Source organism: Talpa occidentalis, unplaced genomic scaffold, assembly GCF_014898055.3.
Source record: "Talpa occidentalis isolate TD23 unplaced genomic scaffold, MPIMG_talOcc4v2.1 talOcc4.5, whole genome shotgun sequence".
In the NCBI taxonomy this organism is placed as follows: Eukaryota; Metazoa; Chordata; class Mammalia; order Eulipotyphla; family Talpidae; genus Talpa; species Talpa occidentalis.
This window is the reverse complement of record NW_023604861.1, coordinates 100,309,103-100,327,213: the sequence shown is the minus strand read 5'-3', so window position 1 is coordinate 100,327,213 and position 18,111 is coordinate 100,309,103. Positions and strand designations below refer to the sequence as shown.

General features: G+C 37.1%; 2 protein-coding genes across 6 annotated transcripts in view; one reads left to right on the top strand and one right to left on the bottom strand.

Moving 5' to 3' along the window:
• The window catches only part of LYG2 (lysozyme g2), a 30,207-nt gene extending 27,043 nt beyond the window's left edge, over positions 1-3,164 (top strand). For all 3 annotated transcript variants that reach the window (XM_054701902.1, XM_037528911.2, XM_054701903.1), the window contains exons 4-6: positions 621-817; positions 1,591-1,729; positions 2,892-3,164. In XM_054701902.1, the coding sequence (XP_054557877.1) occupies positions 621-817; positions 1,591-1,729; positions 2,892-3,010 (455 nt within the window). In that variant the 3' untranslated portion in view covers positions 3,011-3,164. The remainder of the gene's footprint in view (positions 1-620; positions 818-1,590; positions 1,730-2,891) is intronic.
• A 4,442-nt stretch (positions 3,165-7,606) lies between these two features.
• On the bottom strand, positions 7,607-18,110 carry MRPL30 (mitochondrial ribosomal protein L30). Of its 3 annotated transcripts, none has more exons than XM_037527949.2 (6): positions 17,911-18,110; positions 13,322-13,397; positions 11,940-12,020; positions 8,391-8,537; positions 8,102-8,175; positions 7,607-8,023 (listed from the first exon to the last, which is right to left on the bottom strand). In XM_037527949.2, exons 2-6 carry the CDS (start codon positions 13,370-13,372, stop codon positions 7,891-7,893), a joined length of 486 nt encoding a protein of 161 aa, XP_037383846.1. In that variant the 5' UTR covers positions 13,373-13,397; positions 17,911-18,110; the 3' UTR covers positions 7,607-7,890. The 3 variants fall into 3 exon arrangements, with proteins under 3 accessions (XP_037383846.1, XP_037383847.1, XP_037383848.1); XM_037527950.2 differs by having other exon boundaries at positions 17,932-18,110; XM_037527951.2 differs by having other exon boundaries at positions 17,996-18,110.
• Position 18,111: the final 1 nt, after the last annotated feature.

Below are 18,111 nucleotides of genomic sequence, written 5' to 3'. Positions count from 1 at the left end.
CTAACTGTTGCTTTTCATTTCCCTTGCTACATTCTCTTAAATTTTGTTTATTTCTCCGTATTGGTATGATAGCTTAAATAAATATTAAGTTCTCATTTTGTATCTGTTTGTTATGTGTTTACTTCATGCTATGGCATGAGCATTTTAAGCAAGTCTCTTGCTTTTTGTACTTCCTCTCTTCCATTATCCTGTTCCAAAGTCTTCTTGATGATGGAATCCCAGTAGTAGAGTGTCAGAGCTGAAAGAAGCTCTCGGGCCACATCTAGCCTACCTCCCCAGTTTATAGATTAGAAAACCAAGTCTTAGCATAGAGAGGCTTCCAAGGGTCTGAATCTAGGGAGTTCCAGAACCAGATTCAAACGTAGGTTGGCTGACTTCTAGCCAACAAGGCTCCCTAATACACTAGTATATGGCAGAAAAGAAAAGAAAGAGGAAGGTGGCGGATATGGCACCTGACAGAGGTTATGGACATTTCTGGGTTATATAATCAGAGATCAAAAGAAAGTCACAGAATGGTTGTCCCAAGTTGTGAGCATGGGTCAGATGTTATGAAAAATGTAATAATCGTTGAAAAATAGTTCTTTTTTCCTGGAGAAACAGATTCCTTTCTATTGTCTTAGGGATCCGTGGTTCTGAAATGTTTGCCGAGATGGATTTGAGGGCCATAAGGCCTTACCAGACGCTGATCAAAGAAGTTGGACTGAGGTATTGTGTGGACCCAGCTCTCATTGCAGCCATCATCTCCAGAGAAAGCCATGGTGGAACCATCCTTAAAGATGGCTGGGACCACAGGGGACATAAGTTTGGCTTGATGCAGGTACTTAGAAGCTTTCAATCATTCCCACTTCATCCTTGCAGAGCTCAACCAAACTAGAAATCCATATTCAGTACTTCCAGGCTTCAAAACACCTATCCAGCATAGTACTGGGATATTTGTAATATATCTTCAATATTTCATTCAAGATTTATCAGCGATTAGATATTTTCCAAAAAAGTTTTTATGAGTTTATAAATACAATTTGCAGAAATAATACACAATGTACTTAAATTAAGAACATTTTATAAAGGGAATTATTGTAGGCATCTTATTTTCATGCATGTGTATTAAAACACTATAATTAAGTCCTACTTGAACCAACTTGTTCTCTTGGCAAATTGGTGAAAAGGGATCCCAATTTTGTAGCTATTTGCTTCAAGACCCTACTTTAAATTGCCTGAAGAAATTAAGACTTTTAGGCTTCCCAGTTAGAAATAAATTTTGTTTTTGGTTGTAAATGTCTAGACTTTGGCTGCTAATTATTTATTTTGAAGCAATTTTTAAATTTATGTACATAGGTATGTGTATATATATATTACATGACATATATAATATATATTAAAGTATTTAACTAAAACCATGCCACCTCTACTTCTCCCAAATCATGCTTTGTTTCTTTGACTCTCTGTCAAAGAAAGTACTACAGAATTGATTTTGTGAGGATAAAGGGGCTGAGACCAGTGTTTGTGAGCCTGAACACAAGGAGGAGATATAGGGAACAGCAGAAAAAATGTATTGCTTCATCCACGTGCTAACATTTCCGAATTTTCTAGCTTGATAAACAAATTTACAAACCTGTTGGTGCCTGGGACAGCAAAGAACACCTTTTGCAGGCTGTTGGGATTCTCACAGACAGAATTAAGACAATCCAGAAAAAATTCCCCACGTGGAATGTGGCTCAGCACCTCAAAGGTAGGCCATATTTGTAAGACGTTGTTTAAATGAGCAGTAAAGCCTGATGTACCTTCGCCTCCCTGGGAGCATTCATCTTAGCAGAGTTATGGGGGTGGGGTGGGGTAGGGGGGTGGTCGATAGGTTGGGCTTGTGCTCTCTGAACTACTGAGCTGCTTCCTCCCCCAACTTCTATTTTCCCATCTGCCAAATGTTGGGGTTCCTATTGTATCTCTCACTGGCTATTGATCCATTGAGTGATGCCTTGAGAATTAATACAATAGTTTAAAAGAATATGTTTGCCTTCCTCTGATAGGTTTTCTTCTATATACAAGAAACTGAATTGTTTGAACATCTTTTCTTCCCTCTTTCAGCATTCTCAGAGACATCAGGGCTTTAGGTACCATGATACGTTCAAGTGGAGATCTCTGCCTGTTTTCTTAGGCTCTCTGGTTCCTTCTCTCTCCACAACCAATCAGACCAATTCTTATTAGGCCTACCTTCTACAGACCCTCCTATACTTCTTTCTTGACACTTTAAAGGGCCTTAATTTAGAACCATTTTTACTTTCTATTTCAAGGTCCTTGAAGGCAGGGATCCAGACCAGAGGTCTTTTTCTCTAGACATTAGAGCAGAGCACATTTATATTAAACACAAAATAACTATTGAAATAAAATTCTAGAGTACAAAATATGCATAATTGTGCATATGAAGAAATGACTATGAAGAAATGACTATGTTTTGGGTACCTTTGTGCACCCTGCATTCAGTGTCATACTCACCCTAGAACATAGCAGATGCTTAAAAACACTTATTGGATGAATGAATAAAAGTGAATTATAGAATGACTGAGAGAATGTTACAAGTATTCGCAGATTGAAAATTTATTGGCGATCTAGTTTTTTTAGGTCTGGCTGCATAAGAAGGAAATCTGACTTTTGCAACAAGAAAAAGGTGTTTAAAAAAAGAGAGAGAAGGAAAGCAATCTGGTATTTCCTCAGTGATTGTTGGAATAGCAGTTCCTTTTAGCGGGGGAGCGGGGGGTGGGGGCTCTTCAGGGGAAAAGAATCTGGGACTGCCAGCTTTAGAAGATTTGCCTGGAGAACTGACATCCTAGGAATGTTCATATCTTATTTGTGCTGAAAATTAATATTTCAATTTGAACCACTGTGTTTTATTTCAGGTGGTCTCTCGGCCTATAAGTCAGGAGCTGATGCAATTGTCACCCCCATGGACATAGACAATGATTTGGTCAATGATCTTCTCGCCCGAGCTAAATTCTATAAAAGACATAGCTTCTAGATTCTGTGGGTGGGTCAAGTTAGCAGGTGCTCAAATGGCCTCTTTTTTGAGGGTTTGATATGTTGTGTCCAACCCTGGCAAAAGAATGGTTTCATTTGACAGAAAATCCATTCCTTAATTTTTAAATGCAAATAACCATAAACAAGAAAAGAAAATCCACACAATTCACAATATGGTTCCATGAAATGTGCATAGGCATATGCATAACTATTTTGTAGAAATTATTAATATCATGGTGAGTGAAATCTACAAGTTCTTGGGGCCTCATTTTAGCCCATGATTTAATGCCTTCCTATTCCCTGTCTTAACAGAATTGCTAATAAGAAGAGAGCCTGACCTGAACCTTTGTCCTTTCTCACTAGGACTTTGCAAGTGAGAAATGCCTGATTCTTAAGTCATCCAACTCGTAGGAAAATGGAGAAGCTAGGGATGGAATTTTAGCTGATCTTTCTGTAGTGATCAAATGCATTACTTCCCTCAGGCCCACACCAACTCCCCACCTTCTTCCTCGTGTTTGATGAAAACCCAGGGACTGAGTTATTTTCTTATATTTTCAGTAGATAATAATAGACACTCTCTCAAAGGGCCCACTCCCCACAAAACATAGCTGAAGATAAGAATATAGGACCTGAGTTAGTTATGGCTCTGGTTGCCCGCAAAAATGACTAATTATGGAGAATTTAAGCAATAAGAGGAAATTACTGGAAGGCTGTTAGAAGGTTTACAGAACCAAGGAAAAGGTCAAGAATATGAAGAGAAACTGGTTTCCGAGTAGCAGGAACCAGACCATCCTCTTCATAGCATCCCCACAGCACATGAATTAGTACTCACCCTTTCCTCACTCTGCTTCATGTTCATAGTCCCAGGAGGGAGACTCTTATAGACTAAATTTAGGTCATATACATATCTAGCTCTTAACTACTTTTGTCTTTTTGTTGCCCTGACTACCCACAAAGGAAAAGAGATAATTTTCTAGAAGAAAACATGGTGTAATTTGGCTTTTATCCTAAACTCAGGAGAGAAAACATAATATGTTGGAGTGTACAACTTTCAAAGTGTCTGCCAACACAGGCAGTTCTGGCCAGGCCTTTAGCTCCCTTTGGAGATGTTTGGAAAATGTTTCTACCCATCACTTGTCTCTTGCTGAAAAGGAATCAAAATCATACTTACCTATCTCTGAGTCCCCTTGGAGGAAACCAGAGAAACCATTCTTTTGCCAATGACCTCCCAAGACAGCCTGCAGACTTGATCCAAGCAGAACTGGTACCCCTGTGTTTCACTGGGCAGAGCAAATGGCCAGTCAGCTGCTGTGGCAGTCCTTGCAGCATACAAGCCAACATCTTTTATGATTGGTTGAGGGCCATCTGGTACCAGTTATTAAATATTTTGGTTATCATCCTTTCATGCAGGCAATCCATTACCTGCTTTAGATCATCACTGTGCTCCAAAGTGATTTCTCCTGAACTTTTCCCCAGCATGTACTCATCTATCCAGCCCATTCAGCGTCTCTACTGAAGCAATAGGGTACATCCCGATGAGCAATTTCCAAGTATTTGAAAAACAAGTAGTACACATCGGTTTATACTCTGAACCTATTCCTCTATTATTCTCTTTATGACTGGCATACGAAGAGATGTTCTGTAGGAGAATCCATACTCAATATGTCTTAGTTCGGTCCTCAAGAAGCATAACCTGAGACAAGGACTTAAATGCAGGTAGTTTGAGAAGTACAGGGAATTCCACTATGAAGTGACTCGGTGAAACAGGAAAAGAAAGACTGCCAATAATATGTGTCACACTGGCTACCACTATAGTCACTGGAGCTCAATCCTACAAGCAAATATTAAGGAAAGGTGCAAAACACACACTTCATAATTACTCTACCCAAAGGACAATTTTTAAGAATTATTACCTGCTGGGAGCAGGTGATATGTTAATTCTTTGCTCATGTGATCATGCAAGTAGGTAGCACACTTTTCTGCAGTTCCAAGAAGAGGCTTTAGACACAGAAATGCAGATATTGGCAGGTGGAAATCAATTAAAAATCCTGAAGTGTCTGGAAATGGGAAGACCACTCACAGCATCACAGCATAATCTGCTTCATAAGGGTTAGATATACCTGGACCTTGGGAATATACTTCCAACATTGCTTGCTTTTCTCCATGACCCAGCAACATAGTAAAAACAATCTGAAAGTAGTACACAAGCCTCATTAAACCTCATGAATCCTTGCCAAGCTTCTCCATAATCTACTAGAATTACTAATTAGATATAATAAAACCATCCCAGTCTACTGTTCCAGTTGATTCCCAGGGGTTTATTGAGAATGATTTAAAGATGTTAGACTCAAATGTGGCCACATTCAATATTCTTTCAGTTATTTTCAATCTTCTTTATATATTGTGTGTGCGCGGACCCCTCAGGAATAATAAATTGCTCTAATCTTATATCCTAATATCTGAAATATCACTTCTTTTTGGTATCTAAAAACTAAACACTCACTAAGGGGAAGAAAGATTATTTTATAAAGTTTTCTTTCTTTTTTTACATTTTAAAAGGAGAGGTTTATTAGGAAAGGGAGAAGGAAAAAGAGACACACCTGCATAGATGCAAAACACATGCTTCATAAGTGTGTGGTAGGAGGTGGGCAGGACAGCTGCCTATTTTATAATAGTTCTCAAAGCAATAACAAAATTAAAAACTATTTTACTTATTTCCCTGACTGGAATTTTCATGATTATAATTCTCATCCTTTTTCTTTGTTGGCCATCAATCTCTCAGAGGACATTGAGTGTTTTAAGAATATATTCTGGCCTACACTCCAGCTCTTCTATGCATAAATAAATCAATCTTTTTTTAAAAAAAGGGAATATATTATAGTCACCTACACAAAAGCTGGTTGATTTTGCCTGATTTTCTGGTACCTTGGGACAATTTTTGCATTGCTCAGGACTTCATTTTCCCATATATAACGTTGGTCCATATTGCCTCTATAGGTCACTGTACACTTGGTCACTGTACACTCTAATATATTTGATTCGAGAAGAGTGGGGTAGTTCTCATAAATGGACATGCCTGTGGAGGATTTACTCAAAGTAGGGGAATTTTGTTGGAGGATAACTTGAGGATACCCTCAGTGTGAGCATCTGGAGCAATAAAAGTGAAAAAAAAAAAAAATAGAAACCGAATAGTCTAAACCATCTGATTCTTTTTTTTTTTTTAAGAGGCGTGTTTTATTTATTTGTTTGTTTTGTTTATACATGCACTGGGTACAGTGAGAAGCGCGGGAGGGTGAGAGAACTCACCAGAGCCAGAGCAGGAAGCAGAGCAGGCAGAAGGACCGAAGTACACTGCTGAGGGGAGCAGCGGGCGGCAGGAGAGGTCTGCGTGCCATGTGGGACCCTCCCTCCGGTGGCAGGGGAGCAGCCAGGGATAGAACCCGCGCCGTAGAGGCCGCGGGCAGCTTCGCAACCCAGTGCTCAACCGCTGTGCCACTGGGGAGGCCCTGATTCTAACTTTTGCAGATATGTCCCTGGGGCTTCACCTAGTTCTGATCTATGTATGGTAATCCCTCTTCCCAGCTTATAGGGGTCTATATTTCTTATATTGTATAGGGTTGAATGCCTTAATTTTCTATTGTGAAATCTCCTTTCTCTCCATGATTTTTATACTGTTGGTGTTCTGCTAAGCCTACCTTATTTACATATCAATGCTCAGGTAGACAAAGTGGTTTGGCCAAGACAATGGTGCTTTAAAAGTATGTGCTGGCATACAGATGGTCAACAGGCATTTGAAACAATGCTCATTATTACTTCTCACAGGAAAATGCAAATCAAAACCACAATGAGGTACCACCTCATACTTGTGAGAATGGTCCTTATCATAAAGACCACAAACAAATGTTGGTAAGGGTATGGCGAAAAGGGAAACTTTGGGAATGTACATTGGTCCAGCCCCTGCAAAAACCAGTGTGGAGGTTTCTCAAAATGTTAAAAATAGATCTACCTTAATGTTCAGAAATTCTACTGCTAGGTATCTAGCTGAAAGATGCAAAAACACTAAAGATATAAAATTACTCCTACAGTCATTGCAGCACTATTCACAATAGCCAAGTTATGGAAACAACCTAAGTGTCCAAGAGCAGATGAATAGATTAAAAAGCTGTGGTATATATACTGATAGAATACTACCCAGCTATTAAAAGAGATGAGATTTTTTTACGATATAGATGGGATTGGAAAGGGTTAAGAGAAATGAAACAGGGGAAAGACAAATATTGGATGATTTAGCCCAAATTAGATTGCTAATTAGAAAGCAGATACTATTTTTTGGTATAAAATCTAAGGATACAATGAAACCTAGCCCGTGTGTGTGTGTGTGTGTGTGTGTGTGTGTGTGTGTGTGTGTGTGTGTGTGTGTGTGTGTGTGTGTGTCCGTCCAGTGTTCAATGACTTTGGCTGAATCTGTTATCTAGCAAAACAGACTATAAGCTCCTAAAGGACAGGAACCATGTTCTAATGAGTTTTGGATTTTTCCAACACATAATACCGTATTCACTTAAAGAATTCACTCATAGAATTTGTTCAACTCAATTAAATGAGAAAATATTATTTTAAAAAAGTTGTTGATGATTGTGAAGATGACCTCTGACTCTAGATGTTCAAACAATGTCATTCTTATCCATGTTGCAGTGAAACTATTAGGGAGGGAGGGTAAGAATTAAACCAAAAAATAGCACTAAAACCTAGATAGTAAGGAAGAATCACATCATGGTTAGTCAGTGAAAATGACTACTATTTAAAATATATTTTAATGAAAACACTTTTTCATATATTTAAATTAAAATGATTTGCAGTTTTTAATCTGAAACTGCTGTGGCATTAGGACTTGATTGCCTTGTGGCCCAGAGGGTTTAGTTGCCAGCCCACTACTAATTCCCCAGTGCTCTTGAGGCATGTGTTAGCCATGTCCTCCTCTGCTGGAAGTCCTTGTGGCAACTTGAGGGGCTTGATCCTGCAATATAATAAAATGAGTTTAGAATTATGCCAGATAGCACATTTTTTAAAAGTGCTGAAATAACAAACAACAAACCTTATTAAATGCTTAACTACTTTCAGTTTTGCATTCACTGAAGGGATATTCTTATGCACTTGAGGAGTATGTGCCTATAAACAAAGGAAACAATGTTATGGGTAATTTCAAAAGCAGATGGTTCCATGTTCCAGTAAAATGTTAAGCTGCTTAAATCAAACTTTCACATAAATTATACTAAATAATATATTCAAACAAAAGAAACAATAAAAACACACCTTAAACTTTAAAAGTGTCAGATTTAAAACAAACTGATACAACACTAAAGATGACTAAAATGGCTGCATACTTTTTCTAATCCGAGCATCTTTATTACATCTTTTTCCCAATATGGACGTCTTTTTGTACTTTTTATCCTGGTAACAACATGCAGTTTATGAGGGTGCTGTGGATCCCCACCATATTTTTCATGATCTTCAGGTGAAGGCTGAAACACCTAGAAAGGAAGAAATGGAAATGGTAAAATTGCAACTTACAGTTTCTATATACCTCTTTTTTTCCCCTTAAAAAACAACTATAGAATAATCTCATCACTAATTTTTCTATAATCTTCATTTGTGAATTGAGTATTTCTACCAGTCTGATTATCAACTAGAGGGACTCTAAGAATTTTATACTCCAAGAAAAATATCATGCAGGCAAAATATATTTTGGTTTTTTTTTTGTATTTTTAAGAGCAAAGCAAGAACACCCAGATGATGCTAAAACATTCACAGGCCAAGAGAATATATTAAGCCCATGTGAACTGGGTATTGACCTGCATCCATCCACCCCATTCAAGTGATGGAACGAACATAACAAACAATATAAGTTACAATAATAACCAGGAGAATTCTAAAAAAGTACATACAAACCACCTATGAAAGTACAGACAGATGACTGACAATGAAGGATGAGAAACAGGTCCATAGAGCTGACGTTTGAACTGTTTCTCCAAGATTTATTTATTTTTTAAAGATTTAATCATTTATGCATACCAGAACTGGGGTACAGGCCAGAGGTGTCGGGGGTGAGAGGATTCACCAGAGACAGAGTGGGGAGCAGAACAGGCAGGTCAACTGAAATACACTGCTGAGGGGAGCAGCGGGCGAGACAGGAGAGGTCTGCTGTGCACATGGGTAGCTCCTTGGCTAGGGATCCAACTAGTGCCACAGCGGCTGCAGACAGCCCCACAGGTTGCATCTCAACCCCTTGCACCAGAAGGGAGGCCCTGTTTCTCCAAGATTAAGATGGCTCTAGGAAACCATCCCATAGAAAAACTTCCTAAGCACATAAAGTCTACCAAAAAAAGAATGTATATTGTAATACTATTTGTAATACTGAAAACTTTAAAGACAGTCCATGTTCCTGAAAAGAAACTAAATAAATTATGTGTACATATTTGAAATAAAAGTAGTAATGATAAAACTAAGTAATATATGATATAGCTAGGTAAATTTTAGCCCACTAGAGATAATGTTGTCATTAAAACAAATAAGGTTTACTATCTTGACAGGTACTAATATTGGAAGATGACCATAATATATTATCTTTTTTTAGAGATATATTTTATTTATGCATATAAGAACTGGGGTACAGGCCGGAGGTGTGTATGGGAAATGGGGTGAGAGGATTCACCAGAGACAGATTGGGGAATAGAACAGGCAGATTGACTGAAATACACTGCTGAGGGGAGCAGCGAGAGAGTCAGGAGAGGTCTGCTATGCTATGTGGGTTAGCTCCCTGGCCAGGGACTGAACTCATGCTGCAGTGGCTGGTGATAGAGTGTTAGCTCTGTGGTTTTAACCCTTGTGCCACCAGGGAGGCTCATGATTCACATCTTTAAAAACACAGAAAAGGATGCAAAGATGTTGACATAGTTGGATGTTATAGGGTTCATTTTGCTTGTTCGTTTTTTTCTAGGCATTTTGAAAAGATGTGGGGTGAGATGAATGGTAGAAAGCAGGGAGTGGGGCAGGCATATCAAAGAAAAGGAAAGATGATATAAGAAACAGTGTGACGTACATGAAATATTTGGGAAAAGTAAATGGTTCTATGTGGCTAAAAGTAGAAAGAAAGCATGAAAAACAATGCGGGGGATAAGGTTAAATTAAGCTTACCTGTGCTGAACTTTTAAAAATTTCCAGAAGACATACTGAACTACTAAAGGTTTAAAGCAACATGACCATATTTGAAAAAGAGATATTTACATAAGAATCAAATGAACTGGAGGAAACTCAGTCAGAAGCACTTATAGTCATGGTTTAAGAGCCTGAAGTACATAGCTGTAATATAAAAGGGATTGATCTGGGGACTTTGGACAGTAAAATACATTGGTTTGTATGGTGAAGGAAAAGGTAGGTTGACATTCACTCAGAGATCGCTAATCTGGGAAAACAGGTAGAGGGTGGAGGCATCGGCTAACATCACTAATACAATACAAAAAATTGTATTGTGTCCTACAAGGGACAAAAAGTCGCAGGTTTTACAGAACTAAACAGTTTTACCATACAATCTAGTAATTGTGTTTCTGGATATTTATCTCATTGAGTTGACAACTTATGTCCACACAAAAACCTACACACGTTTATGGCAGTTTTAGTTATTGTCATCAAAAACTGGAAGCAAGTAAGATGCCCTTCAGTAGGTGAATGAATAAACAAATATCTGTATATTGAAATACTATTCCACAATAAAAAAAAATGGGCCACATAGTCACAAAACTCAGATATAAAAACACAGATTTGTGATTTTCAGAACATTGTTTGATTTCTGAGTCCCCAGTCACTTTAATGGAAATCAACTTGACTTTTTAAATTCGTTTTTCTTTAGTTCTAGCCATATTTTCCAGGTATGAAAACCTAGTTACGATTCATGATTTATCATTGTTTTGTGTAAACATAAAAAACTGCTATCAAGTCATGATAAAATATCAAGGAATCCTAACTCATTGTTTAAAGAACAAAGTCAGTCTGAAAAGGCTACATACAGTACAAAGCCAACTACATGACACTGTGAAAAAGGCAAAACTACACAAAGATCAGTAATTGCTAGAGGTTGGAGGATAAGAAGGAGGGGCGAATAGGCAAAGCACAAAGGTTTTAGAGCAGTGAAACTATTCTGTATGATACTGTAATGGTGGATATAGGACATTATGTATTTGTCAAGACCTACAGAATGTACAATACAAAGAGTGAACCCTGACTAAACCATGGACTTTTGTTAATAATAATGTGTCAGTAGTGGCTCATCAATTACAACAAGTGTACAGTGATGCAAGGTATGAAAAACAGGGTAACTGTATGTGGGGTGGGAGTATGTAGGAACTCTGTACTTTCTGTTTAATCTTTCTTTAAACGTAAGACAGTCCTATGAAAAAGAATCTATTCATATAAGGACCAAAAATACCCCAAAGATTAATGGAAAATTTAGCCAGTATTTTCTCAGTGAAACACACACATAAATCTAGCAAGAAAACTCAAAAGACCCAAAATAGCCAATAGTCGATATAAAAAGTGAATACAAAAAGCCATATAGATGGAACATAAGGACAAAAACCTATACTTTTCTCAGGACAATTGTCAATACAATACAAAAATAAAATATTAACAAAAAAGCATATGCAGAAATAAACAGGCTCTGATGATAAAACTACTTCAAAGAACAATAGCACATTTTACTTTTAGTAATCATTAATAACATACATTGATTGCAATATCTAGTAATTATCTACATCCACAAAGTTTTCCATATTAAAAATATAGGTATTTTTTAAAGAACATATTATGTTCATATTCAAGAACATAATATGTTCTTTAAAAAATAGTAACATTAAAAATCAAAAAACTTTTGTTCTTACTTTATCTGGAATTCTTGACTTGGTAAATTTGTGACGAATCCAATCTGTACAAATCAGAGACTCCACACCTTTTGTCACAGTCTAAAATATGATACAAAACATTTATTTTTTAGAACTCTGTCTAGTGCAGAAATCCATACCCAATAATTTTTAGATGACAAAAGTCTGGTCTTACCTCACCTATAATTATTAAATGTTTATCTCAACTCCCTATCCAAATGAATACATCTCATCTTACCACTAACATATTATAAATCAAAAGGCACATAAATATAGACTAGTAGATCAGGGATTGGCAGTATTTTTCAGTAAAGGAATAGACTGTAAATATTTTCAACTTAGGGGCTATGTGGTTTTCTATTGCTAAGTCTCAACTTTGCCACTGTAGGTTAATAATAGCCACTGACAATATGCAAACAAATGGGTGTGGCTAGGTTTTGTAAATAAAACTTTATTTACAAAAACAGGCAATAAGTTAAATTTGGCCTACAGGCTATAGTTGCCAACTACTGCTCTAGACAACATGTAATAAATCACCTTCCACAATACAAAGTTAAAAATAGAATGGCAAAATAAATTTCTAATTTTCTCTCTAGTTCCAACAATGCCAACACTCCTAGGTCCTAAGCTCTTGTTGTTCCCTTTCTACAGCCCTCCAGTCTTGGTTCTCTCAGGCTGCTGAAGGGAAAGGACTCATTGTCATCCCTTCAAATCAGTAAAATCCTCTCTTGATGGGCAATAATCATGACCTCCCTGTAATGGAGAGATGGTATAAACAGCTAGAGAATAAGAAGGCAATGTGGGGAGGCAAAGGAAAAACAGAGACTTTGGAATGCTGGGTTCCATGCCTATCAGTTGTGGGACAAACTGAGTTGTGAGATAAATTAAGTCAGTTTCCTAGAAAAAGGAAATAATGACCACCCAGGATTAATCTGAGGTTAGGATAGTGCATGTAAAACACCTGACATCAGAAGATCTATTTCTGGACTCTAGCAGTTATGCATAGATTAGGCAGTAACACTGTAATTTCTAAAAGAAAGACTGAAAGGAAACATGAAAATACTAACATTAATGGTCTTTGGGTGAATGTGTCTCTTCCTTTTGCTTTTCAAAATTTTTTTCTATGTTTGAAGATGTACTCTTTTCATAATTGAAGAGAAAAAAACCTAAAACTTTAAAAAGGTCTTTTGTGATTCCAAATCTTCAGGGATAAAACATAAGTAAACAAAATTAACCCTAACAGTAAAAAAAAGTTGATACCTAAAAAAAGAACTTACAAAGAACTTAACTTGCCCATATGCTTTGTTAATTAGAAAAGAGAAAGAAAAAGTTCTTAAGGAGTAGGAAAAAAAAAAAAAAACCTTGTAAAAATAAACCCTTACCTGTAGTCTGCCTGGGGGTCTCTGGAATACTGAGCGCAAAATCCCTGCCATGTGTGATGACAGTGCTCTTTCGAGGCTGTAGAAGCAGAAAATAGGTTCCTGAGTTAAACACGTCTTGGAAGTGAACAGGTTCCTCCTTCTGTAGTACTAATAAAGTAAATAAATTGTAAACTTGATCGAAGTTTAACAATAAAATCTTGGTTATTTTAATATAAAAAAAGGCAAGAATTAAGTTACAATACATGTTCCACTGAGTTCAGCAAAACCTTATGTAGTAATTGTACATTAACCACATTCCATTTTTAACAAATGAGTTAGCCTTGGCAGACTCCCCAAAAGTGGGAACTAGGGGTTATTATCATTTTAAAAATCTTCAACAATGAGGACAGGTAAAGAATGGATCACAGAAAAGTTAAAGGATCACAGAAAAGTAAAGAGCTGGAAGAGACTAAAAAAAAAACCAACTCCAATAATTAGAGATGACAACCGTTTCTTTAAGTATGAGGAAAATGAATTCCACAAAGATCAATCTTTATCCAAAGGCATCCAGGTATCAAGAGAACACATGATGTAGAATCCAGTTTTTCTAATTTCCAATCCAGCGTATTTTCACCAAATTATAACACCTTTTCGTTAAAAAGAAAATCAGAACTCTTTTTTGGTTTATTTGTATTTTGAAACTATTCTTAACAAACATGCATCGCTTCCATAACCTAAAAAAAGTCCTGTTTAATTAGACACAAAACAATTATAACCTACTAAAGATTAGGTTTAACCTACTGAGATTAGGTTTAAGAACTGGATGTATGTTTTGGATAGATCACTTATTTTGCTTGGGTTTTCTCCCCAAGAATAGTAAGAAAATAAAATCTATCTTTGAAACGAGTTAGTCTATAAATATCTTTTAAAACAGTACCTGGCATAAGAAGTCCTCAATAAATGGTAGCTTTTACTATTATTAAATTATGGCAAATAAAAGTACCCTACCATACAATATCAAATAAGTGCTATATTTCAGTGTTTGCCAGAGTCTGGCTCATTGAAGCTCTGTCAGTCCTTCTTGTGATGTGGACGAAGCAATGGAGTCAGGGATCAAGATGTACTATAAAAACAGCCAGATATCAGAAGAATCCTCAGCAATTAAACCAACCTTTCAAAAATAAATTATCTCAGAAGAGTTAACGAATAAATCCTCTGAAAACAAGAATTAGGTCTTGTTCATCTTCTGCTCCCAGCAGATAAAACACTATCTGATGAACAGTAGGCACCCAGTGTATGTTGATGAATGTATGAATTAATTAATGGATTAGATGGTCCACTCAACTCAGAATTCAGAAGTACATAAGAATTTCATAACTGTCATTCAGACTTCAAACCTAAATATTACAATAGAACATTATAATTTTTACTTCAAACTATCCACTGTTTGGCTAGTTATTCATTTTCTATTAAGGCTTCCTTAGAAGAGATGCTTAATCCTTCATATTGTCACTCAAACAGGTAATACTAAATTATTTTCTTTACCATGGTTCTTCCTCCCAAATGTGGTATTATATACTAATCAAACTCATTTAGCTTCACATTGTGTTGAATCTTTCTCTAATTAAAGATTTCAACCAAAGCCTCCTAACTGGTCTTCCTTATTCCATCTAATTTCTCTAAGGTCTTTTCTCCATAGCAAATTATCTCATTAAATCCTAAATCAGATCATATTTTTTTTACAGCATAACTGAAAGTTTATTTTTTGTTACATATTTATTTTTCTTATTTAATATTTTATTTTATATAATTTTTACATCTTTTTTCATCTTTGCACAATGTATGCATTTTCATTTTGGTTATATTCCCCATACAATTGCACCTCCCCCCTTATTTTGACTCTAGTCCTTCCTCACCCCCCCCCCCAGTGTGTCTCTGGTTTATTTAGGTTTTCTAAGTTCCTGCTATGAGTGAGACCATCCGGTACTAAATCAGATCATATTAACTGTGCGCAAACCTTCCAGTGAGCCAGGTTTCTCACTGTTTGAGTGGGAGGTTACACATAAATAAGAGAAGGCTAAAATGATCTGTGTGATCCAATGGTACTTGATTAGAGTTGGAACTCAAATTTAGCTCAGTATAGATGCTAATGGATTTAGAAATAATTACAGATATGTATGTATACATGAGTTAGCTCTGTTGAGAAGACCAAAAAGAAATGGCACCCCAGTAGTAATGAGTATTCCTGCATCCTTTCTAAAAGCATTCTAGTTTCTAATAACTAATAATACTTTCTACTAGCATTTTCTTTCTTTTTTTTTTTTAAAAAAGATTTAATTATTTATGCATACAAAAGCTAGGGTACAGGTCAGAGGTGCAGTGGGGGGCGGGGGGAGAAGATTCACCAAACACAGAGTGGGGAACGGAACAGGCAGACTGACCAAAGGACACTGCTGAGGGGGGCAGCGGGCAAGTCAGGAGAAGTCTGCTGTGCCATGTGGGTTGCTCCCTGGCCAGGGATTGAACTTGTGCTTCAGAGGTTGCAGACAGCTTCACAGGTTACCCGTGCGCCACCAGGGAAGCCCTCTACCATCATTTTCCACAAAAGAAACCATGGCTTCTTGGAGAAGTAGGTGATTTTAGGGCTGCAGCAGGAACAAATGGGGCATCTTTCAGGCCTAGAAAGTAACTACTTAAAAAGTCAAAATGATGGGGGCATGACAAAGGGACACAGGAGCTAGCTGAAAGAGCTCCCAATGGCTAAAGTTTGAATAATATAAGTGTGCTAAAACAAGGGCAGTTTGAAAAACTGTCGTAATCAAGAGTGTGAGAGGTCTAATGAGACATGATCACTAAATGTAATATGGTATCTTGGATGGGTTTCTGGAATAGTAAAAGAACATAAGGTAAAAAACAAGAAAATGTGAATGAAGTATGAATGTAAACAATGTATTACTATTAGTTCATCAATGAAAACAAATTTTGGTAAGATATTAAAAGGGGAAACTGGGTGTTGGATATACAAGTACTCTGTACTATCTTTACAACTTTTTGATGTCTAAAACTTCTGAAATTAGAATTTTACTTTTTTAAAAATTTAAAACTTCAACTATCCTTTCATTTCAGTAAAAGTGGTAGCCAGCTCTTAACCTCCACTTCTAGGGCTTCCAATTACTCTCTAGTATACACACTGGCCTCCCTTGCTGGTCCTGAACTTGCAAGGCAGGCACGCTCCATTGAACCAGCTCTTCTTCCTCTAGAATGTTTCCCATATTCACAGAGTTCAATTCCTTACGTTTCAAATCTCATTTTATCAGTGAGGTTCACTCAGATCACATTATTTAACATTTTTACCCACACTACAGTACTCCTAATCATTTCTACTCTACTTGGTTTCCTTTTCACAGCACTTGTCATCCTAAAACATTTAATTATTAAGTTTGTTGTTCAATGTCTGTCTCCATCCAAGAAAATATTCTTCCACAAGGACAAGGACTTTTTACATTTTTGTTTATGGTCTGGCTATTCACAGATGTGTACCAAGCATCTACCTAAAGCAGCACCTGCCACATAGTAGGTATTCAATTTTTGCTGAATGAATGAAGTTTAATGAACAGACTTCAGAAGGTGCGACAGTTTAAAGTTACAAATTGTAATAAAAGTTATTCTTAAGAACAATTAGGCACACCTTTATAGCAATTATACTGTCTTCTACTGTACAATAACTTTTCTCTTGAACAGAAGCAAAAATAGGAAAATAGATGCATCATATGAGAAGTATGCTCCCATTTCCATTTTAAAGAATGATTGTGAATGTGTGTACACAGAGAAAAACTATGGAAGGCTATCAGCAAAATATTAACACAGCCACAGGTGGCAAGGCACAAAGACAATTTTCTCCCCCCTCCAACCATGTCTGATAGCTTTTTGTTGTCTTTTTTACATGGATGATGTATGTAATATTTCCTTTAAATATCTATTTTCTTTCCTAAACAAACAAGATGTGTATTTAATGATAAAGGGGGGTGGGGGACTACTGAAAATGCAGAACACAGAATTTCCCTTTCAATAAATCAAGATCTCTGAAAGCAAAATGTCTCTTCTCTGAACCCCTAACGTTTAACAAGTAACAGCGCCTCTTGGCAAAAAATACACAGAACAAGACAGCTCTGGGTAGATGCCCAGCGGAACCCTATTGCAAAATCAGATTTTTTTAAATGTCAAGTATTTCAACTGCCAAACCCAGAAAGATTGCCTTCTTAAATGCAGCAATTTAAAAATTAAGCAATTCTGTAAACCCTCATTAACAATAAATATCAGCTTAAAAAGATCCCCAAAGAGAAGCCAAAGTCAAGAATAAAGCAGAAGCACAGAAAACGTTAAAAACGAACTTGAACTCTCTGTACAGCCTCAGCCCTTAAGCCCAGAGCTCAACAAAGGGCGCATCGGAGAATCTCTTAAACTAGAGCCCCGGATCGGCCGGTCAGTATCTCTTCCGGAACCAGTGGGTCTACACGGGGACGCAGGCCTAGTTAAGTGGTGTGACCCGGAGTCGCAGGATCCAATAGGGAAAAATCAATGCAAATCTGCATAGGGCTCCAAATACGTACTTCTGGTGAAAAACGCAATACCTTCAGCCACGCATGTCCCACTCACCAACGACCGCTAAACGTTGTTGAGGATGAACTTACGCACCGAGGGGAAGTTGAGTACTGGGACCATCGAGGGCCACACTCAAATCCTTCCGTCAAAGTACAAGAGAGCAGAGAAACGAGGAAAATTAGTTCCGGCTGAGTCCCAGCAAAGGCGAT